Source organism: Rhipicephalus microplus, chromosome 6, assembly GCF_043290135.1.
Source record: "Rhipicephalus microplus isolate Deutch F79 chromosome 6, USDA_Rmic, whole genome shotgun sequence".
Classification (NCBI taxonomy): Eukaryota; Metazoa; Arthropoda; class Arachnida; order Ixodida; family Ixodidae; genus Rhipicephalus; species Rhipicephalus microplus.
In genome coordinates this window covers 100673906-100699092 of record NC_134705.1, presented here as the reverse complement: position 1 = coordinate 100699092, position 25187 = coordinate 100673906, and the positions used below count along the sequence as shown (strand labels likewise).

Genomic DNA, 25187 nt, shown 5'->3' with positions numbered 1-25187 from the left:
ATGTAACCTAACAACTATAGCGTTGTAGCACAGTAGCAAGTGCGTTAAAAAATCACTGCAGTTCAAGCTGCTTGAAGATAATTATTGGGCGGAGCTTTCGAAGGTGATTATTGTGATTAAAGTTGAGATAGTACTGCGACTGATTCTGGTTGCGATACTGATATATTTTTTTATTCAAAGAGATAATTCTGGGACCGATTGGGATATAGCGGTGATTCTTCTTTATAGCTGATATGAGGTTGCGAGTTCTGGGTTACGTTTTTACTTCGTAATCACAGCTTCATTAGCTATCGTCTCTGGTGTAGAATTTTCTTTTCGGTATAGCCGCCTTGCATCCGCTTCAAGTTGTCTCAACTGCGCGTCAGCTTGGCGTTTTTCCCGCTTAGCCTTTGCTTCCTTAGCCCTAGTCTGTGGTGTGGAACTTTGTTGTCACCGTCGCCGCTTTGCATCCGCTTCCTTTTCTTTTGTCTCCGCGGTAGCTTCCCGTCGACGGCGACACTGATACTCAGCACGTCGCGCTTTCCTGCGTTCGTCTTCGTCCATATGAGAGAAGAGAATGTGTGCTATGAAACGTGGTTATATATATAGAGCGTTGACAGCAGCGCCATCACATCTGAAATTAACCACAGCGCCCTGTGTTGCTTATAAGTTGAAGGCTACATGCAAAACGGCTACCACCAACGCCCTCTGTTGCTTATAGGTTGAAGGTTACATGGAAAATGACTCAGAAATGTCAGACATATGAAGACGTGGTACGGACAGACGGGAGACGGTGGACATCGTGGGGTCTTGAGGAGCTCCGCCCTTAAAAGCAGTCTGTCATTTATAAGAAATTGACCAATAAGTTAAGCGAAACGGATGAGGAATTAAAAACTGCACAGATCCTGAGTTCTGTGAATGCACCGAAATCGACATTGACACACGTTTTTACTGAAAAATTATAGTTTAACGAGAAATTGTAGTTTAACGCTGAGAGAGGTACTAGGTGGCCGCACATGACGTCGAAAGAAATATTACTCTCATTTTCGTTTGGTATCGCAGCTTCATATTTAGTTTGTCGCAAAGTTTATTCAAGTGTTCAAAGTATTCAAGGGTTTTAGTTATTGTCCTTGTCGAGCAAACGTTGTGAAGGCTTGAAGAAGTGGTGAGCATAAAGTAAGTGTCTTGACTGCTGCAGGTTCAGGATGTTGTGTGATGATAACTCTCGCTTCTACGCCGCACACAAAAAAATATACAGAATTTCATTGTCCTTCAGGCTGAAATAACTGGGACCTTCATTGGGGTTATACATCTCGAAATATGTCATGGCAGGCAAATTCTTGACCGTCAAAGACGTCAAGTTGAAACACCCGTGTATATATATTCGTATTAACAGCCTGCAATATCCGCCCGCAGAAAACTGATTCCATGTGCCGAACCTAATCTCTCAACGTATAACTTTGGCCTGATAACTGCGAATATTTTATATTAAAATTCACAAGTGCAGCCATCTTGTCCGCAACAACGTCTTTGTTTTGTTTTCTGAAAGCCAAGTGTTTCAATGTAAACCATAGAGAAGAAATTGAAAATCGTGCTGATTTCTGTAATTTCATGAAGGCTTTCGTCAAGGGTCACCCAACAAAGAAAAATATTGACACAGGTAACTTGCGTGCAGTGTGGTAGTTACTCAACTTCGTCAAAATGCAAAAAAAGTAAAAAAGGACAGTATTACGCTCGTATTCTTCTAGCAAGCCAAACAGCGTGCACAAATATGATGCAGCGGAGACGCAAAGGACAAAGTTATGCCTCTGGTTGTTATTGTCTGCCGCATCCTGTTTACCATGGCAGTTGTCAAAGGATCGCTTTATAGGAGGAGGATCGCTGCAACATATTAGCAAATGTGCCAGGTCTGCTACGCTGAACACTCTTATTTCGCGCGAAAGCAAGCCGACGCAGTATTTCTAAATGCCTATTGCGCTCCCACCCAGAAGACCAACGACACTACTTCAAGCTTTGGATGTGAGGGTTGCGAATGGGTTGCGCTAATGTAAAGTTTTCTTTATTCCTTTTCAATTGCAAAAAAAACAAGCAAATATTAAGTCAAGAGATCTACGAAGAGTCGTCTCGTCAAGTATTATGATGCGGGTGTGAAAACACTTATCAAATTAAGGGAAAAAAACGCGGAGACGTTTATGGAGCCTTACGGATTTCTCGTTCACTCTCTTCGGAAGACACCCTAATCCCTACATACTACACGGTCACTTCTGAAGAGCGGCAATATTTAGATTGTCTCAGGTCATACTGAAGTGCTCGAAAGCCCTTTTAGAACTCGTACTAATAAAGTAGTGACAATGTATCTTGCCAAATTAGTGGTTTCACAAGATGCAGACAGTGTGAAGAAAAAAACCTGTGTGGTTCGCTGAACGCCTTTTCTTTTTTCGCCTTGACTAGGTGAGTGACTACATCTACATTTTAAGCAAGCAAACGTTGTATCTTTTAAATGGTGCCGAAACGTCTCACATGATGTCGAGAAATGGAAGTATGATTGGCACAAATATGGCTATTCAAGTGAACAGCGTAATTGAACGGCGAAATATTAATGTGCCGTCATCTTAAAATAGAAAAGTGAGATGATGTAGAGGTTGAGCCAAGCTTCGTGTAACAAAATTTTTAGTAATTAACGTATTGAGGACAGATGGTTACAATAATTATTTCATTTGTGTTACTCCAGAGATTGTTAACTTGAGATTATATTTGTTATGCATTTTATGGGTTTTGTAAACACATCGTTTATTGGGCATTACTTTGACACGTACAGGCAGTTGCTATACGTTCACCAACCACAAAAAAAAATATTATTCTTTATGGCGATCAAGCTCACATGTCGTACGGAAAGTGTAAATTGCAGCTGAATTTCTTTTGGCATAAAAATGCATGTCATGTATTCAGGTGATAAATTTAGGAAACGTGCAGTGACACGAAAATGTGTTATCACAAAAAACGCCACCATAGTGGTTAACATGGGATAGTCTACCATCTGTTTGTTAGTGTGTTCGTCACTTTTGACAGAATTGTGATAGTTTATGCAATACCACTCCTGCTTCGACCGAGAAGGTCTGCAGTATATTGAAATAAATAAAATAAAAAGTATATGTAAAAGTAATAATGTTTATGCATGCAGATGTGTCTCATTGTGTATGTAAGAGAGAAGTGGTAAGTTTGTGAGAAGTTACACATAGTGATGCCATGCAGTGTATATTGAGGATGGTAATAGTAGTTATTCTAATATAAATGTGAAGAAAGAAAGTTGACACAAAATAACTTTCTGTTGGGAGGAAGTGAACTTGTGACTCTAGAACAAGGCGTCCGATGCTCTAGCAGCTGAGCTACAGCGGCGGTAAACTCGGTATACAAGTTATGGGGCATATACCTGCATTTGAACGTGGAAGGGTGTGTAGGCGCCGCTATAGCGGCCATAGAAGCGAGTGAGGAACACTGGTTCTTTCTTTCTTTCTTTCTTTCTTTCTTTCTTTCTTTCTTTCTTTGTTTCTTTCTTTCTTTCCCTCTTTCTTTCTTCCTTTCTTTCTTTCTTTCTTTTTCTTTCTTTCTTTCACTTTTTCACCCAATTCCGCAATGTTTCTACCCAAATGTTCTCTATTCCGGAATTCACATCTTCATCCACAATCTTAACAACGCCGAAAGTTAATAGCTATCCACGACAACGGCAGTTATGAACTAACATTTACACAAAGAATAGCGGTAACGTGAAATGGTAAATCATATCGGTAAAAGGCCACATTGCTAAATCAAAAATGGCTGACGAGCGACAAGCCACCGATCGAGTGAGCATTCTATATTGTAAAACGATACGGACAAGTACGCATCCGCGCGGCGCACTTTCGACGGCCCAATATGTGGACATCCATCAGCGCTGCAGTTTCAGCACGCTACACCACCACCGAAAACCATCAGCAACGACAAGCTTCAAGTTCGAAAGACCCCGTGACGCTATGAAATCAGCCCGCTTTTAAAACCGAACCGAGCAACTGTTGTGCAAACGTGGTGCGTGTCAATGTTGTGACTGCGCCTGTTTTTGTTTGGGGCATCCTGGTCGCGAACACGACCTTATTGCAGGGTGGCGGTTACAGGTTAGTCACACATGTGGACTTGACCATCAGATCAGTCTGGCTTTGGCTTTGCAGGTCTGCAGAAGAGAGCACTCTCTTTAGTTGTAGAGTAGCAAGCGGAAGCGAAAATTCCGAGTATCTATACTCGAAGTGTGGCTTACCAGACCTCCGAGCGTGTACAAGGACCCTTCACAAGTGAGTTTTGCACGTGCATATTCTAGATTATCACCTATTAGAACACAGAGTTATAACCTAACTGGTCTCTCCTCAAAAGCAGAAATGTTCAATGCGTGAGTGCATACGAACGTGCTCCTAAGCACTTTTCGAAGGAGTGCTGACAAAAATGCGACATTATGTCTCGCGAAATTATGGGTTTCACAGGACACAGTGTTTGCACGAACGCAGGCATGGCTATCGTCATAAATTATCTGGTGGGAAATGCTTCAAACTTCTTTTACGGAACTTTCCATTAATGAGCATGTTCCGATAATAAGCAGCTGAAACCACTTTGTGGTACACTTATACGGGGTTCTCCCACTTAGGGTGGGCCGAGTGTTGTTGTTTCTGGCCGCTTTATTTTAAAGGGCCACTCACCAGGCTCATAAGCTACAAAAAACTTAAAAAAAACAAGCCCAATATTGACATGTCTTGTCCTTCTTTCTCACTTCTGTGACGCAGACAAGACAGTTCCCTGGACGTCAATTGTGTACGTGCTCTCGATAGGTTCATATACGCCAATTATCAAACGCGATTTGTTTCCTACATTGTTGACACTCACGCGCGCAAGCATCGAACACTAAAAGACACACTGTATAGCACAAGTAGGACGCACACGAGTAGGACACACGAGTAGGACACACACGCACCTACTTGTGCTACAGTATGTCTTTTAGGGATCAATTGTAGCGCGCCGTGAGTGTCAACCATGTACAACCAACTACCCCCTACTCTGGCTCTTCCTACACTGCTTTACTGTGCAGACACCCATCCGCTCTTCCTTGTCTCGCATGAATATTGAGCTTAATGAAAAATCACACGTTATTTTGTGTGTTTAAAACTTCACAAGCGGTGATAACAGTGTGCATCCGAAAAGTGCGTAAACCTTCATAGGCTGTAGCGCTTAGTGGTCTGATTGCTCAGGTACTTTTAGGAATTGAAGTGCATGAATTCCGCGTGGGAAGAGTAGTAAACTAGGGAAAAAAGCCTGCCCCTCGTCTTTGAACGCGGGGTCGCGAGTGGTGCCATTTTGCTAATACAGAAGACGCTATTAGTTTTCTTTGTATCTATCTATCTATCTATCTATCTATCTATCTACCTATCTATCTATCTATCTATCTATCTATCTGTCTGTCTGTCCACCTACCTCTGGATGCTCTCGGGATCATCTCCTAAACTTAGGGTAGATCAAAGTTAGCGTGGGAGGGTAAGAGCAGTTCAATAATAATAAAGCCCGGATATGACATGAATAATGTAGAATTCCGTCGCGTACGATGTAACATTCTTTCCTCCAGGCACGTGTGGCTGTGGCATATATTCGTATGCCATAGGCCGTGGCATGCCGGTTTGCGTGAAAAGTGTCTGCCAGTTTATATCCACCGAGGAGCGATGAGGGCAGAAATTGTTAACATAAATGCGAGAGCGTTACAAAAGACCAATATCGGAAGCGTTGAGCTCACGAATGCAAAAATTATGGTCCCAGCAGGAATAGAGTCAAAGCGTTCTTCGTGGCAGACAAGTGTTCCACCACAGAGTCACGCAAGGTCTCGGAACCATTTATAAAAAAGATCCTATGCAGGCGTAATGTTAATGAAACGTCAATTGTGGTCCCAAAACTGGAAATCTCAATTTTTGTGCATTACATATATATACTCCAATCATACGGGCATCACGTTGGGTTAGCGTCCATTGTATACAGTTAAGCGCCATCCATTGAAACTCGTTTACGAGGAATTATCAAGGGGAGCTGCCACGGTGTTCTACTGGCTGGAGTACTTGACTGCTCACCCGCGCGTGATGAAATTTGTTGATTGATATGTGGGCGAAAATAAGAACGAAATAGACTTTATAATGAGTGCACACCCTGGAATCGTGCAGGATGTGGAAGTGATTGGCAAGGTACGATGCAGTGACCATAGAATGGTACGGTCTCGAATTCGCCTAGACTTAAAGAAGGAACGACAGAAACTGATACGCAAGAAGCCAATCAATCAGCTAGCACTGAGAGGGAAAGTACAGGAATTCAGAGTGTCGCTGCAGAACAGGTACTCGGCTCTTAGTGAGGAAACCAACCTTAGCGTAGATACAATGAATGATAATCTGACAAGTATCATTACGGAGTGGGCAGTGGAAGTTGGAGGCAGGGTAGTAAGACAGGACACTGGCAAGCTTTTCCAGGATACAAAGAACCTAATTAAGAAGCGTCAAATCATGAAAGTGTCAAGTACAACAGACAAAATAGAACTGGCAGAGCTTTCGAAGTTGATTAATAGACGTAAGGTATGCGATGTAAGAAGATATAACATGGAGAGAATTGAACACGCTCTGAAAAACGGAGGAAGTGTCAAAGCATTGAAGAGAAAACTTGGGATAGGGAAAAGTCGGATGTATGCGCTAAGGGACAAAGAAGGCAAACTAACTACCAATATGAATAGGATAGTTAAAATAGCGGAGGAGTTTTACAGAGATCTGTACAGTAGCCGAGACAACCACGACCTTAATACTATAAGAACTAGTAGTAACCTAGATTACACCCCGCCAGTAATGATAGAAGAAGTCAGAAAAGCTTTGGAGAGCATGCAAAGAGGCAAAGCTGCTGGTGAGGATCAGGTAACATCAGACCTGCTGAAAGATGGACAGATTGTGTTAGAAAAACTAGCCACACTGTTTACGAGGTGTCTCCTGACGGGAAGGGTACCAGAGTCTTGGAAGAACGCTAACATCATCTTAATACATAAGAAAGGAGATGACAAGGACTTGAAGAATTACAGGCCGATCAGCTTGCTCTCTGTAGTATACAAGCTATTTACAAAGGTAATTGCTAACAGAGTAAAGAAAACATTAGAATTCAATCAACCATGGAACAAGCAGGATTTCGAACAGGCTACTCAACAATTGACCACATACATACTATCAATCAGGTAATATAGAATGCTCAGAGTATAACCAACCACTATACATAGCCTTCATAGATTACGAGAAGGCGTTTCATTCAGTAGAAATATCAGCCGTCATGCAAACACATCGGAATCAGGGCCTAAATGAAGTATATATAAACATTCTCGAAGAAATCTACAGGGGATCAACTGCTACCATAGTGCTTCATAAAGAAAGCAACAGACTACCAATCAAGAAGGGTGTAAGGCAGGGGGACACAATTTCCTCAATGCTATTTAGCGCGTGCTTACAGGAGGTTTTCAGAAGCCTAGAATGGGAACAGTTAGGGATAGGCGTTAATGGAGAGTACCTTAGTAACCTGCGCTTCGCCGATGACATTGCATTGCCGAGTAACTCAGGGGACGAATTGCAACTCATGATTACGGAGTTAGACAAGGAGAGCAGAAAAGTGGGTCTTAAAATTAATCTGCAGAAAACGAAAGTAATGTACAACAACCTCGGCAAGGAGCAGCGCTTCGAGATAGGTAATAGTGCACTTGAAGTTGTAAAAGACTATGTCTACTTAGGGCAGGTAATAACCGCAGAGCCGAACCACGAGATTGAAGTAACTAGAGGAATAAGAATGGGGTGGAGCACCTTCGGCAAGCACTCTCAAATTATGACAGGTAGATTGCCACTATCCCTCAAGAGGAAGGTATATAACAGCTGTATCTTGCCGGTACTTAGCTACGGAGCAGAAACCTGGAGACTTACAAAGAGGGTTCAGCTTAAATTGAGGACGACGCAGCGAGCAATGGGAAGAAAAATGGTAGGTGTAACCTTAAGAGACAAGAAGAGAGCAGAATGGATTAGGGAACAAACGGGGGTGAAGGATATCATAGCTGAAATCAAGAAGAAGAAATGGACATGGGCAGGGCATGTAGCACGTAGACAGGATAACCGCTGGTCATTAAGGGTAACTGACTGGATCCCCAGAGAAGGGAAGCGGGTTAGGGGGAGACGGAAGATTAGGTGGGCAGATGAGATTAAGAAGTTTGCGGGTATAAATTGGCACCAGCAAGCACAGGACCTGGTTAACTGGCGGAACATGGGAGAGGCCTTTGTCCTGCAGTGGACGTAGTCAGGCTGATTATGATGATGATGTGGGCTTTAACGTCCCAAGATCACCATATGATTATGAAAGACGCTCTAGTGGAAGGCTCAGGAAATTTCGACCACCTGGAGTTCTTCAACGTGCACCCAAATCTGAGCACACGGGCCTACAACATTCCCGCCTCCATCAGAAAAACAGCCGCCATAGCCGGGATTCGATCCCGCGACCTACGTGTAAGCAGCCGACTACCTTAGCCAGTGGACCACCGCGGCGGGGCGCACGTCGCGAAATGGAGTCGTGGCCGCAGTGGGTTTTAAAAACGTAGTAACATACTACCTAATACTTACGTGTAGATGTTGCTCCCATGTATGCGCATTATTTGCTTTTTGACTGAAAATGTTCACTAGTATGAAAGCATCCAAGAGATCAAAATGGGTGATCGCTATGCGAGGGGTTATATTTTCGCTCTGATGGCTGAATTGAACGACAGACAGAGGCAGACGCACAGAGAGGCAAAACGAAATTCCTGCTTCGACGTATTCCAAGAAAAACTATCATCCTTATAAGATATCTAACAACTTGCTTGAATTTGTTGAGTCCACTGTTATATTTATTTACAGTACTTACTGTTTCTTTACAGGCAATCATTCTTCAGGACCACGAAAGCGGTATGCAAACTTTAACTGCCTCGGTATTCGTCTGCTCCATTATGGTCATCGTAGCCCCCACACCAAAAGAAAAAGGTTGGTAGAATATACTTTCTAATGTGGGCGACAACATACTCGCATCGCTACTCTTGATAGAATATTGATTTTTTTCTCAAGGCCATGCAAATGCCATCAAAATAAAACTTTAGAAATTTATAACAGAGGAATGCCTTTGAAATAAAAATACCAATATTTCAAAACGTCAGTAGCTGTCTAGCTTGTGAAAAACCACAAACAAAACTGATTACATTCAAAATAGAATAAGTTATGGGGAATAGAATAATATTTAGGTTACTTAGCGAAACAAGTTGATTAGATGTGATTTAGCTATTTTCGAGTAGCATGTGCAACTGTTATCAAGTTTTAGAGAAGAAACCCGAGGTACCACAAACAATTAACTTACCTTTTTTGCAAAATTTTTATTTAAGTAAACTGTAAACAGTACCTCAAGAACAATATTATCTGTAGAAATATTCATTTAAATATTATGATTTACTAATATTATTTATATGTTTTTCTTTCTTGCAGACTGTGAAATTGAAAACCTGGACATGTATTATGCAATTACAAACTTTCTAAACAAGATATCAACGTACAAGCGCGACGTTCAACGCATCAGCCTGTACGAAGGACTTTTGTTCATCGAATGTTGCAACGTAACCGGACTCGAGCAACTTCGCCAGTATGGCCCAGTGCTGCCGCATTGCAGCAGCTTCCATCCCATGTTTGAAGTGGACATAGTAAGTGATGGTCCCATTGAAGTGGTAATGAACTGGATGACGTACGCTGGAATGAAAGGAACTTTGACAGTCGGAGCTCAGTTAACGAGGTTCTCTCTGACACTCCAAACGCACTCTTGGTTAACTAGAAGCCCCATGAGGCTCGAGTTACTACAGGATGCTCATCCACTGGCAACGGAAAGGACTTACGTTGGTGTTACGGGTGTTAGTGACATCGCCCGAGCTGCGACTACATTTTTGAGCAGTGTACTGCCGTCTGTCACAGAACGCTTGTGGAATCACTATTTCTTTATTTATTTACACTCAATCATCGATTCGAACCCCATAATAGGGTTTGTCTCAGCTGTAACTCATTCTCCTGGTGTCGAGGAGTTTTGATAGTTTGATTTGCCAGAATAAACATACATGGAACATTTCAAATAAATATTATGACTGTTGGCAGAGAATATTTGGCTCAATAAAAATGTTTAGTGGGCCGTGAATGATTGCCTCAAAATAGGGCTGCCCTGAACTACTGGACCTTATACGTTATCAAGCTGGATTCCTCGCGTATGGAGGAGATCAATCTTTCCTCACATGGCGTGCACACAGGAGAAAATGCCAACGGATTTTCATAACCACAGTACAAGAAACTAACAACGCACATCAGCAGAGCAGGTAGAGGGGCAGCTAGCAACCTGCGGATCAATCGTGAAATGAGTCAGGTAAACTGAATGCGACGGTGAAGCATTGTTCCTTTACAGTCCACTTGACATTTATGCAAGTGAAAAGGTAACAACACGTGCAACTGCTGTCACTGTTACAATATAATGTACGGTTGGAATGAAAAGAGACGCTAATAGTGTGGCATCTACATTCTAGGTAGTTTCACACTTCATTTGAAGGTATTGAAGCATGGATGGTAATTAACCACCACTATAACCATCTATGACAGAAACAAGAGCTATTATGCCATCTTTTTATTGCATCATAGCCATAGCGCGATGAAAGCAGCGAACTGTGCTGTTAGCCATTTTTCACATTTCTTCCTGAAGTGGTGCGCCGTATAAGTTGCGAGAGATGCTTGTAGTCATAGCGCTGCCGCCGATGCATGGTGGCGCTAACAAACACAGCGATTCGTTACGCAAGTGCTGCGCTTACTGCTGGTATTTGTAGAACTAATTTCACGCTTGTTGGTGTAACAAGGTTGGCTACAGGCTCTTTCAATTATGACCACCTTGTTGCGACAAATATTGAGTGGCGCTGTAGGCGTCCTGTTTAAAAGCTCTTAACATGGGTGTGCAGTACTAAGAAAAGGCACTGGTCAATGTGAGTGCACTCATGTTGCGTTCGGTGTGCTCTGTGCCAAGTGCGCACTTTGATAATTACAGACAATACGCACGAAGCGAAATATGCTGTACGAATCACAATAATCAGCATACACGTACTCAAGCGGCCGCAGAGAGAGACAGGCATACAAACATCCTCTCGATTACCGGCAGGTTAAGGTAGAATAGCGAGGGGTCCTCCGGTGTCGATGTGCAACTTAACAAAATGACAGTTTTCTACTTAATTTTTTTTGCTGGTTCTGCTTTGTCTGTTACCAGCGTGGCCTGTAATTCTCATCCTTACCTTTGCGAGTCTGACGTACTGTATAATGAATGTTTTTCGCAAGTGAAAATCTAGCTTAGTAACAATGTATATGGGCAAACTAGTGGTAGCTGGTCACATCTCCAGTTTAAGCACAGCTTCCTTGCGCTGTTATGCGCAAAATGTAGACACAGCTCTCTTAATAAATACAAACACAACGAATAAGCTATGACTTCTTCTCCACTGAAGTTCAGTAGCCGCCGCCCCTTTAGTTTGGAGAATATGCAACCGAGTAAATCGTGCTTGTGGATTCTGAACAGGCTTTATGGTCTACAAACGTCTCTTTTTCCCCTCATTTGTTCACAAAGTGACCAACTCTAGACTTTACCCAAAAATAAAGATTTCAGTTGAATCGGAATGGCTTATCATTTTTCTTGAATAACAGCACGGACAGCGCTGTCAAACGCCTTCTCGTGGTCAAACCTGAGCAAGGCTTCGTGTCTCTAGTACTGCTGTCCATTATCTGACGTTTTAACATCGTAATTGCGTCTTGAGTCAATTGGCCGGCTTGGAAACCAATCGTGTTGTGGGTATCTACGTTGTTGTTTTCTATATATCTGCTTAGTCTGCTGAGGACGACATACTCTACCTCTTTCTCAACGCCATACGTAAGAAAGAGATGGGACGGAGGTTATCAACGTTGTAAGTCTTGCCAACGAGTTGCGGTCTTCTATGGTTTTGGCACGCTGTCGGTTCTCCACGTCTCGTTGATCACCACGGTAAAGTGTTCGATAGAGTGGTCGTCAAGATTCTGCGTAGTTTTAACGCGGCGCACACTATAGCCGTTGGTTGCGTGAATGGCTTGTCTGACTTCTGCCACGGCGAAGTCTTCGTCCAACTACGAACGTGACGGACCGAAGTCGTCGGGAAACTGGGCCTGCTCATCTCTTTTCTTCACAGGCAGGTGCTTCTTTATCAGGTTGGCAATCAGATCGTGCCTGGTACAGCATTTGGAAGCATTGTGCTGGGTGAGCGTGTGTCTCTGAATGGACCTTGTGCCACCCTCGTCGAATAAATGATTCAGCCAGCTCCATGACTTGCTGTTGCGCATCTGGACATTGATTGAGTCGCAGACTTCAAGGAACAACATCTTAGGGATCGTTCAGATTTTTTCTAAATCTTCAATTGAACCTTTGTCCCCTCCATTCAAAAAGCAACACCTGCTCTGCCACAATTAGGTTGGCTAGCCTGCAGTACATGTTGCCTACCTCCATGTCTGCGCTGATCTTGGAGCGCGACAGCACGTCACTCTTCATTTCTGCGCACCTGTCTTCCAAGCCTCTGGTGGTCAGTGCATTTTATTATTTCGGAGAATAAAAAGCGATCCTGATCTCTGACTTTTTTTGCATTGGAAATTTCCCCATCTGTCCCCCTTTTTTCAAGTAGTATTAAAGAGATATATGTTTTCTTTGGAGATATCTAGCCTTTCATAAGTTATATGAACTACAATTTTACTAATGTTAGATTTGCTAGTACGCCGCACTACACGAAAGCTACTAAAGGCTAATTTTTATTGGTTCAAACAATATTCAGTCATACTGCGTTGTTTTGTCTGCAAAGAAATGTTCTTCTAACACTCAATCTCCTGGGAAAATTAGCACTTCATTCATAATTCATCCTCCCAGTGCATTGAGCACATATTCGCTGAGCTGGCAATAGGCTTTTTATGAACAATCTCCCATGTCTAATTTCATATGCCTTGGGAGATCTTACCTGATTGAAACTGGAATAGAGGCAAGTGCCTATTTTGTTTCTTGCGTTCCTATCGTACTACTTCGATATATCAGCATTAATTAGAGGTAAATAGTACCTTTATAGTGTTACGTATAGCCTATACATGCTTTTTTATATTTCGTGGTCAAATTATTAACAGTCCGCGAGCGTATAATGAGCGTGGTATATAGTCATATTCTTACATGACATGCATTTCATTATTATCATGGTTTCATCAGTCATATACCTTTGATTTATATGGACGTCACGTAACACCATATTTGCTATATGTGAAGATAGCGAAACAGCCGCGGTCACGCTATGAGCGAGGCTTGCAGTCATCTTTTACATGATATGCATGTCATGATTATTATGTTTAGGCTTGTCGTTTACCTTCATCGTTCCTTCGCGCCACGTAATGCAAAATTTGCTATATGTGAAGGTAGCAAATTGACTGCGAGCGCATCATAAGCATGGTATGTTGCCATGTTCTTAAATAACACGCATCTCTTGATTATCATAATTGGACCAGTCATATACCTTCGTCATCCATTCACGTCCCGTAATACGTAATTTAGTATACATGAAGCTAGCGAAACGACCATGAGCGTACCATGAGCGTGACTTACAGGACATACATGTCATGATTTCCACATTAGGGTCTGTCACTTATATTCGCTATGCAGTCTTGTCATATCATACCAGTTTTTCAATACGTCATGTGAACGAAAACACCACAAAACAGAAAGGCCATGAAATGTAAATCATAGTACTCGTAACACACATGTCATGATGTTTATGTTACATGTCATTTATGCTCAACCTGGAGTCATGTTATGTCATACTAATTTTGGTATAGATCCCATTATCAAAACGGCCAGGAGAGCTAAATATCGCAGGCGGCTGAATAGATAGATAGATAGATAGATAGATAGATAGATAGATAGATAGATAGATAGATAGATAGATAGATAGATAGATAGATAGATAGATAGATAGATAGACAGATAGATAGATAGATAGATAGATAGATACTATCTATCTATCTATCTATCTAGCTATCTATCTATCTAGATAGCAGACTGTAATCGTTAATGGTGCCAGTTCGTGCTCATCGCAGGTAAAATCGGGCGTCCCCCAAGGGTCGATACTGGGACCACTTTTATTTCTGATTTACGTCAACGACATAACTGCAGGCGTAGAATCCCACATACGGTTGTTCGCAGATGACTGTGTTTTGTATAGGAAAATTACGGATTCGCGGGACAAAGCGTTCATTCTGAGAGACTTGACCAAAATCAGTGATTGGTGTACACGATGGCACATGCAGTTGAACTTGATTAAGACAGTTTACATGGAGTTTACTCGTAAGAATTTACAGTCTCAGACATCGCACACAATTAACAATCTCATTATAAGTAAGGTTAATGAATACAAATGCTTAGGAGTGCACCTATCATCTAACTTAAATTGGCATAGACATGTTGACTACGTAACAGGCAAGGCCGGGAAAGAGCTTGGGTTCCTTCGCCGTAACGCAAAGAACTTTAATATGTCGACTAAAGAATTGCTTTATAAAACATATGTGCGTTTCATTCTTGACTATGCGTGTGTCGTCTAGAACCCCTCAACAGTATGTGACATAGAAAAACTTGAAAGTGTGCAGAACTTGGCCACTCGACTTGTTTGTGCACGTTACGACAGAGAGTTCAGTGCTACGCTCGCGAAAGAATTATTGCAATGTGATACACTAGATTGTCGAAGACGCAGACTTCGCTTGAAGTTTTCCACAACATCTTTCATTCAAAAGTTGGCATTGATAGGCATCTTTACATAGAGCCGCCTAATTACTATTTCCATAGAATTGACCATAAGAATAAGGTTATGGAATTTCCCTGCAGAACACATTCCTTTAGAGAGTCATTTTTTCCTAGAATAATACGGGACTGGAATCAATTAGACAAGTCTGTCGCAACTATATCATCCAATGACATATTTTTTTCATTGATAAAATAACTCTTCTTGTATTAGAGTTGCTGTTAACTCATGTTACTGCTAGTGATGACTGCTATATGCTTGTAATTGTATTTTCCTGTATTGTACATTCTTGTTCATCTATTTATGTTTTTCTCACCATAATACACTTCATTGTTAAATAAATAATGTATTCTTGTTCACTTGCAATCTTGTTTTTGTTTTATCTTTGCACAATGATTCACTAAGGTGCACATTAGTGTACACTCGTGACCTTCTTGTATATGTATTTGTTTCCCTGATGCTGCTAGCGATTGTTACCATATGTATTCTTTGAATTTTTCTTTGCACCCCCCCCCCACTGTTATGCTATGTGGCGCTGTGGGTATGGCATAAATAAATTAATAACTAGATGGATAGATAGATAGAAATAAAGATAGATAGATAGATAGATAGATAGATAGATAGAACAAGAAGACGAAAGGAAGGAAGGTTAACCAGATGTGCGTCTGGTTTGCTACCCTGCCCTGAGGGTATGGGGAATGGGTATCAAAATATGAGAGGAGAGAAGGAGAGGACTTCTCGCACAAATATGCACAGTCACTCAATTTTATTTTATTTATTTACATAGTTCCTGCAACGCCGTAGTGGCATTACTGCAGGGGGGTATACATAAGAAGTCATAGGAAACATTTCTGCGATAAGACGCCAAACATAGTGAAAAAATTCAATTATAACAACATATAAAAATAAAAAAAAATAAAAAAATATTTTAGTACAATATTGCACATGACAACAGGTACCAAAAGAGAAGTACATATGTCACAATTTCACAACGATGAGAAAAAAGCGCTGTTGTCACTCAAGTTCACTATACCTTCGGGAAGTTCATTCCAGTCTCTAATTGTTTTTAAAAAGAAGGAGTTGGCAAAAGTAGTGGTTTTGTACGCGTATTCTTGTATTTTATGTGAGTGTTGGCATCTTGTGGAACGATATGTTGGTGCTAGTAGGTATTCAGACTTATTAATTCCTGTTAGGTTATAATATATGCTATGCAGAAGTTTTAATCGAAGTTTCCGTCTTCTAGATTTTAGAGTTTCCCAGCCTAATATGGCCTTTATTTCTGACATACTAGCGAATGGGTCGTAGTTGTTGCTGACGAAACGGGCTGCCTGGTTTTGGACTTTTTCTATTGTTTTTGCAAGATACTTTTGAGCCGGGTCCCAGATAACACAAGCATATTCAAGTATAGACCTGACAAGAAGGAAGTAAAGAGTTTCTTTCACTTCTTTTGTTGCACAGTGAAAGTTTCTACGAATAAAAAACAACGTTCTACTAGCCTTTGAGATCATTTGGTCTATGTGTCTGTTCCAATGGAACGATTCTGTCAAGTAAATTCCTAAATATTTACACTCGGGCACCTTTTTGACTGCCTCGCCATTAATACTGTATGTGCACTGGATTTTTGAAATGTTCTTTGCAAAGCTGATGTGGTTGCACTTCGAGATATTTAAGCACATATTCCACGTGGAGCACCAATGTGTTACCGTGTTTAAGTCATCTTGCAATAGTTCAGTGTCTGTGATTGAAGTAATGTGACGGTAGATGATGCAATCGTCTGCGAATAATTTTATGCAAGATTTTATGTTATATGCTATATCATTTATATAAACCAAAAATAACAGCGGACCTAGAACGCTACCTTGTGGCACGCCTGAAGTCACGTTTACATATGAAGACGTTTTAGAATTTAAAACAACACACTGTTTACGACCACTTAAGTAATTCCGTAGCCAGGTTTGCAGCTTAGCATTAATATTCAGTGAAGCCAGTTTAATGTCTAACAGATTATGTGGGACCGTATCAAATGCCTTGCGAAAATCGAGAAATAATGCATCAACAATGTTGTTACGGTCAAGCGCAGTCAGTACGTCATGCTGAAATTCAGTTAGTTGCGTGACGCATGAACGACCCTGCCGAAATCCATGCTGGGAGCGGGCAAAAAAATGAGTAGATTCGAGATATTTGAACAATGCGCTATAAATAACATGTTCTAATAATTTGCAACAGGTTGAAATTAAGGATATGGGACGATAATTTTGTACATGTTTTTTGCTTCCTGCCTTATGTACAGGAACCACATTGGCTGTTTTCCAATCCCTTGGAATAACGCCGGTGTCTAGAGACAACTTGTACATTATGCATAAATATTGTGCAATAATAACGTGACACTTTTTAAGTACATGAGATGATATACCGTCAGGCCCTGTAGCCTTAGAGGTGTCCAGAGTACGCAGCAGACTATCCAAACCAGCGTAATCAATTTCAATTTCCGCCATTTCATTACCAATATTTTTTGAAGGTAGCATTGGAGAGTGTTCAGTTCTTTTTGAAAACACTGACTGAAAATAGGCGTTAAATGCTTCAGCTTTCTCCAAGTCATCCGTTATAGTTTTTTCCTGGGTTAAAAGGTCAGGGATAGCTGTGTCGTCTTTTCTGTTGCTCTTGACATACTTCCAAAAGAATTTTGGATTACACTTCAAGTCTGTGTTTAGCTTGTCAAAGAAGACACGCTTTGCCTGTTTTAGTTTTAACTTAAGCTCTTTGTTTACACTTTTGAGCTTTGTTTTATTTAGTGCTGTTCTCTTTTTAAGAAACCTTTTATGGGCATTCGCTGCTTTTCTAACAAGTTTGCGTATCTCAGAGTTGAACCAGGGTTTGTGCCTCTTTCTGCATCTTAGACACCTCTGAGGTACGTACATATTCACCAGCTCTGTAACCTTGTCACGGAAAATTTGCCACAATTCATCCATGCCGCATGACTCCGATATGCATAAAAAAGTGGGATAATACAAGACCAGCTCTTCGGAAATGGCATTAAAGTCCCCTCTGTCGTACATGAAAACATTTCGAGGGGTTTGCTTACACGCAGGTATTCTAGAAACGTTTAACTCTGCAACAACGCAACTATGATCACTAATTCCTGGACATACGTTTGTGTGAACAATAACATTTTCGTCATTGCTTAGTAAAAGATCTAGTAAAGCGTTAATCCGAGTTGGTTCGTTCACATATTGTTGTAGCCCATAGACACTCATTAGTTCTGAAAAGGCAGAACAATTTCGATTTTTTTGTGGGGCTACACAGTCGGAATCCCATTTCATATCGGGCAGATTGAAATCCCCTCCCAGTATTACGCAGTGAGATATTTGTGATAGTATGTCGGAAAGTTGAATCAAAGATTCATTGTTGTGGTCAGGTGGGCGGTAAAATGATCCAAAAACGATGTTGTTTCCCTGGGGAAATTGGACGCGGCACCATACTGATTCAGTTTCATTATCAAAAACAACTTCTTCGCTGGCAAGGCTACTTGAAATTAAAAGAAACACGCCACCACCGTGCCTGTTTCTATCTTTACGGTACACTGTAAAACCTGGCGGAAATATTTCTACATCCAATACTGTGTCGTCAAGCCATGATTCGGTACCCATAACGATTTGCGCTTTCACCGTTTCAAGTAAGATTGTAAACTCATCAGTTTTGTTTTTTAGGCTTCGACAATTGACCACCAACAATACTGGTGTAAAGCTTTTTGTGATGGTATATTTCCCATTTGTTCTTAAGCTAGAATGATCATGTCATTTCCGCCCCAATATCTGAGCATGCGCCCGAAGAGGAACTGGTTGGTGCATGTCAGTATCCCAGGCAAATGCTTGTCCATTGATTACCAGCTTATCGTAACTTAAATGTACACGATTTTTCTTGTCGAGCTGTTTTTCTTTACTGTACTTCCAAAGCTGCCGGCGTTTTTCTTGAACTGCCTTGCTGAAGTCTTCTGATACGCTGTATGACGTCCCCTTGAATCTGTATGCATTTCGCAGAACAGATTCTCTTGATTTCGATCCTGAAAAGCTAGCAATTATTGGACGAATTCTTTCTGTTTTGTAGGCCCCGAGACGATGAGCCCTTTCTATTGCTATATTTTCCAGCTTTAATACATCCGTACAGACAGACTTAACTAGATTTTCGGATTCTTCCCAAGTTTCCTTTGGATGACTATCTGGTATTCCAAAGAATACCAAGTTTGTTCTCCGGCTTCTGTTTTCTAAGTCGTCTAGTTTGTCAGCGAACTTCTTTTCTGTTTCCTCTAGTGTAGTAAGGCGCTTTTCAATTACATTAGTTTTAGTAATCACGTCGTCCAGCTTTTTCCGAAGCTCATCCTGAGTTTTAGCAATGCCCGACAGCTTTTCCAACACGGTTACCTGCCCTGACTGTAGCACCTTTAGCATTTCTTCGATTTTACTTATCTGTTCTCGCTCAGGCACAGACATAGGGCCAGGGTTTTGTTCTATGTCACCAGCCAAGAGTAGTAATGTCTGAGAGGCCACATCGTAACCCTCCAAGACAGACCAATTCAATGCGGCAGCCATACACTCGCGAGAAACAGCATAGCACGTCCAGATAAGCCATTTACCGTTAATGGGACACGACACTCTAAGAAGCATGTCATCACTGCTTCTAAAGCAATTACAACGGCATAAATAACTAACCTGATACATTGAACAGAGTGAGTGACGGCCGAGAAGAGCGCCGTGTCCCAGTGGGCATTGGTTCAGGGGCTCCCTTTTATAGCCAGCAGTAGGCGGATCCGGAAGCGTACCACGATGCTTTGTCATCCAGCTCGTTTCGATGCGCAGATGGCAAAGCATCAATGAGGCCGGGAACATTTCTGACCAGCATGACGTCAACATTCAGACATGTGACAAGGAAATTGCGACTTTGGAGGGTTCGTGGGTCATCCATGTGGACCAGTGAAACGCTGAAAAGATTTGATTGAGTGTCTAGCAGTGTCAGGGCCGTTTGAACTGACGGAGTATTTAGCTTGTTCAAAAGCACAAATACGGTTTCCAGGAGGGATCGTAGCGTCGCTGATATATATATCAGGTATCTAGGTACCTATTGTTTTGTTTGTCATTCACTTTTTTAGGAACGCTTCGTCAGGTGACTTGAGAAAGTTAAGTTTTAGTGGACCCCTGAAACCTATTGAGGGCCCAATGAAAAGCTTCTTACAACAAGAAGTTTTGGGTGGTTGAGTAGGGCCCGTGAAAGCCTGATGCGAGGAGGTGAGCTTGAAGCTTCTGGTTCTAGCCCGGTGAAAACTTCACTAGCCTAATTCCCTCTGTGCCCTCTTCGGCATCGGAGCAACTCGAAACCGGAAGATTACACGACACAGGCGCCTTAACACGTCTTGCGTACATGAGGTTACATTCGCATGACATTCCAAGCTCGTTTCGGCGTTGTCTGTGTTGAATATACTGCTTATGTTTGTAAATTGGCTTCTTCTGAGCACGACCTTTCAAAAAACTGGTCTGGATTATAAATCTTTACCCCAACGCACAGCATTAAGCCGCGCTAGAACTGCTTTAAGGGATGATGCATCACTGGTGCGCGCTAACTCCACATGCATCAGTATCTACGTGCTGTACTCTCATGGTGAAGAGGCTACACAATCCGCTTTTCTCCGCAGAGTGGCTGTATTACGTGTCCAGTGCTTTGTACAATTTCGCGAGACGGCATTCAGAAAATATTCAGTTTGGTTGCTATCGCATTCATTGTTTCGTCCATGTTGATGGTTAAGCATTGACTTACTAGGCTTTACACTATAGTACTTTTTAAATAATTTGCAATGAGATGTATAACTTGCAATAATCGCTCTGAAAAGGCACGCGCTGGTAGAATATGTTCAAGTGCTATGCAGTGAAGGCGAGGTCAACTGAAACTTCGCAACAAAAGACGTTGTGGTTGTTGATTTCAAAAGTCATTTTCTCCCTGTAAACAAAAATTACTCTTTCTGTATATAATACCAACAGAAAATGATACACAAATATGTAGTATCCATTCTTGTACATGAACCGCGGCTTTGCGAAGACGCGCATTATGAGACAAAATAACATTTTTCAACTTTGTCACATTGCGGCGACAAGGTTATTGCTTTTTTCACTCCCGAATGATTGTGTCAGTTCTTTTACGAAATTACGAAGCCTACAATAGAAGTATATTGCTCGCAGAAAAATGTTTGCCTTTACCAAAATAAAAATTGCTTAACATCCAGAACTTCGCATTGCGTTGTCGAGGCCCAAAATATGAAAGTTAAAAGAAGAGTATGCAACGCAGTCATAAAATATCGCCTCCTTAAGACTGAGAAAAATGTTTCGTACTGCTAGCTTAAACTTAAACCAGTAAAGCATATACAATATTTATGGATGTGCAGTTTCACTCCCATACGCAGAGTTCGAAGCGCCCTCTATGCGCCAAGTGTTTTTTTTTTCCTAGAATTAAAACGCCTCAAATAGTACCTACCACATTCACAAATATTGGCGCAGTACATATATATATATATATATATATATATATATATATATATATATATATATATATATATATTTATATATATATATATATATATATATATATACATATATATACATATATATATATTCTTTAAAGTGCGAAACAGCCGAATGACATGAAAAAAAAGTACCACTCAAACACTGGGAACGAAAACTTTATTTTTAGGCTACCCGCATCGCAAACAATGAACAATGTTCAAAAATGAAGGAAAACACAATAGCGAGAATAGAGAAAAAGGGGTGAAAACATGTTATAAAAGTGATTTTTTTCCTAGTTTAAGCAATCGTAGACATTATAGAAAAGGCGCCTTGGCATACAGGTGTCTGTCAGGGCGCTAAAATGCATATTTTTGTCCACAGGAATCGACAATATCACTTGTCTAACTAAGACCTCTGTGTATAACTTCGCTCAACGGGTAGTAAAACTGTTGATTCCACATTTCCTTTATCACTTCGGGAAACATCATTGCCGAAACTCCGGCAAACACATTTACGTTCCGTCCAGCCCCATCAACATCCGCCTGAATGTTCTCAGTTGTCACGGGAATAGTGAATCCGTTGTAAGAAAGTTTCTTCTCTCCATCTTCGTTGCTTAGGCCCACGTGGAACTGCACCGTGAAACGAGATAGCGTTGAGCGCAGGCTAAATGTGCCTTGATGTCCAGAACAGTGCTTCCAGGGTGTTGCGATCAAGACGTCACCAAAGTTAATGAAGTCCACTTGAACCAGGCGGGTGCCGTTCCGGCAGTAGGGCATCACGGGTCCATACTGGTGCAGCTTGTGGAACCCACTCACGTTGGATCCACTTATCTCAAATCCAGCGAAAACTGGGTAGTACTTTTCGGGGCCAATTATCTCGTATTCTGGAAATTGGACGATAAGCTTATCAATCGCATCTTCGACGCTGACACTGGAGAAGTCACAGGATGGTACTGCTATAGCAAAACATATTGTCACAAGTTGTTTCAGTGAAAATTAGTGTATGTCACATCTCCTTTTTAACTTTCCCTAATCAAAACATCTGTTATAGAAGTGGAATGTGTTTACATGTATTACAAAAGAACAACAAACTTTATACCTTGGGGGATTACTGCTCGAATGATACGTAATAATAAATTTGAGCTGAATATCTTCAAATATTTTAGTGCATCATCCTGGTTTGTGAAGCCGACTTCTGCGAAATTAGTGTCTGAAAGCGAAAACCTCAGGTGGCCCATCAAGTTGAAAAATGACAGGCATCCCGTATTAGCTTTGTCGGCATGACTAATTCAAACAGTTTCAAAATATGTTAGCATTATCGTAAGACGCTATCCTGGTAGCACAAGTCACCAACCTTTTTATCATCATTATGATATCGCTATGAAGGCGCACATGGACGTCGTCATCCTTGTTTGGTCACAAGTGGGCCACTAACGGACGCAGTGCAATTCTAGACGAAGTGCGTTGGATAATGCAGGCAGAGATAAACCACAATAAACGCTGAAAACATTAAGAGAGTTGCGAGGAAGTTCTCGCTTGATTGCATAAAGAATTCGGGCAGTTTGTTTCCGTGGAATGTATCCAACAATTTCTTTCGTTTCAAAATAAACATACATGGACAGACCTTACCTGAAGAGACAACTGCCATTGCGGACGACACAGCGGTGAAGGTGAGTGCCAAGAACAGATAATGAAAATTCATGGTGGGTTTCATACTGCAAAAAATATAAACAATAAATGATTGAAATGGCGTTCCGGAAAACGCCATAAGGAGGTCCTAGGGTTCTCATTTCAAAATAGAAAGTACCGTAACGTCAGAAGAGTCTAGCGAACTTTACGCGAAACTTCCAATTAGAAAACAGACTGAGAACGCATACTGACTCTTTGAAAGGTATAGTAAACACCATGATGTTTCGCGTGGTTATTTCTGCATCTATCCTCTTTCCAAGAACTCATTATTGACTACTTGAGTCAGCACAAATTTACTCAGCAATTATTTATGGTAGCACTGTATTCTCCTCCTCCTGAATAAGTATTCTCAGCATCCACTGCGTTTGTCGTCACGCTGTCCTTCCGGGAAAAGTGTGCTGAAGTAGCAAATACACGTGGCATAACGCAAACAGTCCTCGTTATTGTCAACAAAAATTGTATCTTCTTCAAACTTCAGTCTAGGATAATTTATACTACATAAACCTGTAGTTTCTTATATGCACACACATCTACTCTTCTGAATGCTTAACTGTAGTGCTTTTTAGCGCCATAGCGGGTAAACTCAACTTCCATCTCCACTGATAAGCTTGCACATAACTCAGGTACTGGACAATATAAGCAGAACATCGGTTAATAGTCTAAATACAATGTATGTACTGAATCCTTGCAAATAGGAACTTTTTATGCTTTCTGCTATTATGGGTAGCTGCGACGAAGTGGGCTGTTCCTTAAGATTATTACATAATTTACTATTTTTCACAAAACGTACCTTGCTTACTCAGCAGTTGCTAATAATCAAATAGCAAAATTTCTTATGCCAGATACTGAGTCACAAAAAATTAGACACAATCTCGAGTAAATAAAGTCCTGTTAATTGCATTACCAAAAAAAAAGTCCCGGCTTTGCTGCAAAAGTGAAGCAATGAACGCGATAGCAACAAGTCGGAAAGTCACGCGCAGAATGGACAGCAGATCAAAACGTGCCCCACGTTTCTCACGCACAAATTACGCACGAAACGTACTCACAGGTACAGATGAACGCGAATAGGCGTCTCAGTTGTTACTTTGATGTGTCTGAAAAGTGTGCCCTTTTCGCAAATGGAGTCTGTGCAACAGCTACGGTGACTTTGTGCGCCCGGTAATTACAACAAAATCGTTCAGACGAAACCCCAAGTCTAGCCAACATGTACGATCTTTCCCCATGCAAGATAAGGGCACGAGATCGAGCGTAGAACCACTTATTCTCTGCGTGGGCCAAAGTCCGCGTGAGAGATGAGACCCACCGCGCGCTCACTGCGCCATTTTGCTAATAATGCTGAAAACACTGTAGTTCGATCCCCCCCCCCCTACGAGATGCCTTCCAACAACAGTTAGTGGTTGATATAAATAGCTTGCCGTTTAAACGTCCAAGGAAATACCCCATGGTTGCTCAGTGTTTAAAGCTTCACATTCACGACGTGGAGGTCCCACGTTCCATTTCGCGCACCCGATTTTTCTTTCTGGATTTTCTTCCTTCTTGCGTTTTCTTATATATAGATACTTATACATATATGGTGCATGACAGCGACGCAGCGCGGTTGTCAAAATCCACCTGAGAGTGTCTATATAATTGCTATCACAATAAAAAAAGAATAAAAGCTATGAACAATAGTTCTTCAAAAAAAGCTCCTAAGAAAGAGATACCTGATTTTCACCGAAGACTGACCACATAGAACATTTTCAGTCTTCCGCTGGATTATTGCAGGATCTATGGCTAAAATAAGCGCCAACTCTGAAGCAGCAGCCTGGAATGCCTTGTCTGCAGGCGCCTTATATAAGAAAGCTGTTGACGTCGCCGGTTGCTCTTTCAGAGCTGACATTGTGCGATATCCTTGTATCCTCCAAAGAAGCGTACAGACATGCCCCGTACAACTCGTCGCAGACGTCGGCAGAACGTAAACATTGAGGTGCCTTGAGTCGCTAACAAGATCAGATTGGTGACGACTCGCACGTGCTGACGGCCGCCACGAAATGC

At 41.5% G+C, this 25187-nt stretch overlaps 1 protein-coding gene and 1 long non-coding RNA gene across 2 annotated transcripts; one reads left to right on the top strand and one right to left on the bottom strand.

Annotated features, from left to right (window-relative positions):
• Window positions 1-4120: 4120 nt before the first annotated feature.
• On the top strand, window positions 4121-10242 carry LOC142765390 (uncharacterized). The gene is made up of 3 exons (XR_012884222.1): window positions 4121-4301; window positions 8954-9056; window positions 9549-10242. It is a non-coding gene; the product is annotated as an uncharacterized LOC142765390 (long non-coding RNA).
• Window positions 10243-21625: 11383 nt separating this feature from the next.
• On the bottom strand, window positions 21626-24943 carry LOC119182159 (uncharacterized). The gene is made up of 3 exons (XM_075866289.1): window positions 24857-24943; window positions 23094-23179; window positions 21626-22348 (listed from the first exon to the last, which is right to left on the bottom strand). Exons 2-3 carry the CDS (start codon window positions 23176-23178, stop codon window positions 21867-21869), a joined length of 567 nt encoding a protein of 188 aa, XP_075722404.1. The 5' UTR covers window position 23179; window positions 24857-24943; the 3' UTR covers window positions 21626-21866.
• Between the last annotated feature and the right edge of the window lie 244 nt (window positions 24944-25187).